Here is a 1,581-nt window from a genome sequence, read left to right on the forward strand (position 1 = left end):
AATCAGTGTTAGAGTAGAAATGAAAACTAAACCTGCCTTCCTCCAGCTTCGAGTGCCAGGCCGAGGGCAGGTTCCCCCACCCGAAGGACTGTAGCTCTTACGTGGACTGTGTGTTTAGTCCCCTCGGCTACTTTGTCCCAATCACAGACAGCTGCAATGGGGGAGCGTATAGTGAACATCTGAAGACCTGCGTTCCCGTGAGCATTTCTTTTGTTTTGTGTCTATATGTTAATAATTTGCTGCGATAAAACATAGTTCGTTGTTTCGAGATTTCTTGTATATTGCTGATCAACATTTCCTCTGCATCTGGGCAGGACAAGGAGTGCAAAAACTCGTTCCGTCGGGGCCGTGCACTAATATCGGACCACAGTTACCAGTACATGTGTTCGGAAAGAAACGGTTTCTTTTGCGCCGACTGCACGACGATGGTCAGCTGCGTAGATGGAGTGGCCTACCCTCACCCCTGCAGCGATGGCTCCACCTGCGCTATGTTAGAGAACTTCGGCGGGGGTGTCTGCTACCCCGGGCAGCCCGAACAATGTACTTGCCTTCAGGCCAACAGCTTCCGGGTTGACAACTATGACTCCAAGAAGTTCTTCTACTGCAACGATTCTGGATCTGCGCCGATGATGTACCAGTGCCAGGAGGAGATGATTTTCGACGAGACGACGACCCAGTGTGTTAACGAGGAAAATCTTCCCGAATGCGAACGGTCGGGGATGTTTGCCATCGCGAGCAACTGCAGCCAATACTACACATGCATTGCAAGCAAAGATGGCTGGATCCAGAGGGCCCTCTCCTGCGAGACGCCGGATTTCATGTACAACGAAGCGTCGGGCGAATGCGAAGACCCATGCAGCTGGGAAGACGGAGAGTTCTCGTGCCAGGCGGAGGGCCGCTTCCCCGACCCCAGGGACTGCCAGCGGTTCTTCGAGTGCATTGCGATCGGCGATGGCTATCGGGTATTCTCCCGCGAATGTCCCGCCGGGTACGAATGGGAGAGCGCTAGCCAGGGGGTTGGAATATGCACCAAGGCAGTCGGTGGCTCCTCATGCAAAGCACTCACCCCAAATAAATGCGTTATCCCTGAAAATATGTGCAACCAGGGCAGCCCTGCCGGAGGACCACTTCCAGGAGAGATACCACCACCACCAGAGAATCTGTTGCCAGAAGCGGCGGTGGTGAGGAGGACTGGTCGTAGGGGGAACCGGCGGACATGAATGCTAAATGTAGTGTAAACTTATTATTGAAAGACTTGAATGTTTGCACTAGTAAGTATTTAACCAGTCTTTTTGAAAGCTGCCGTTATTGTTTTAAGAAAATATGTCCTTACATTAATATTAATAAGATAGAATAAAATTTGTTCAAAGTCAGGAAAGTATTATTCAACAACCAAGTAATAAGGTCCTTCAGTTAAATATTTTCACTTCGAGCACACTATCTTTAAACTACTGTATTTATTCATTTTGGTTTATTTTTATACCGATCACGTGAAAGGTGCAGATACTTTTATGAGGTATCAATCAAAAACCCAATACTTAAATGGTTCCACGGATTCACTATCTCGCAGTCACAACTGAG

At 48.8% G+C, this 1,581-nt stretch overlaps 1 protein-coding gene across 1 annotated transcript in view; it reads left to right on the plus strand.

Annotated features, from left to right (window-relative positions):
* LOC119585252 (delta-like protein 1) overlaps window positions 1–1,373 on the plus strand; it is a 4,073-nt gene extending 2,700 nt beyond the window's left edge. Inside the window, exons 3-4 of the mRNA XM_037933911.1 lie at window positions 47–197; window positions 315–1,373. Coding sequence (XP_037789839.1) covers window positions 47–197; window positions 315–1,220 — 1,057 coding nt within the window. The 3' untranslated portion in view covers window positions 1,221–1,373. The remainder of the gene's footprint in view (window positions 1–46; window positions 198–314) is intronic.
* The last annotated feature ends 208 nt before the right edge of the window (window positions 1,374–1,581 follow it).

The sequence above is a fragment of the Penaeus monodon genome, chromosome 19 (genome assembly GCF_015228065.2).
Source record: "Penaeus monodon isolate SGIC_2016 chromosome 19, NSTDA_Pmon_1, whole genome shotgun sequence".
In the NCBI taxonomy this organism is placed as follows: Eukaryota; Metazoa; Arthropoda; class Malacostraca; order Decapoda; family Penaeidae; genus Penaeus; species Penaeus monodon.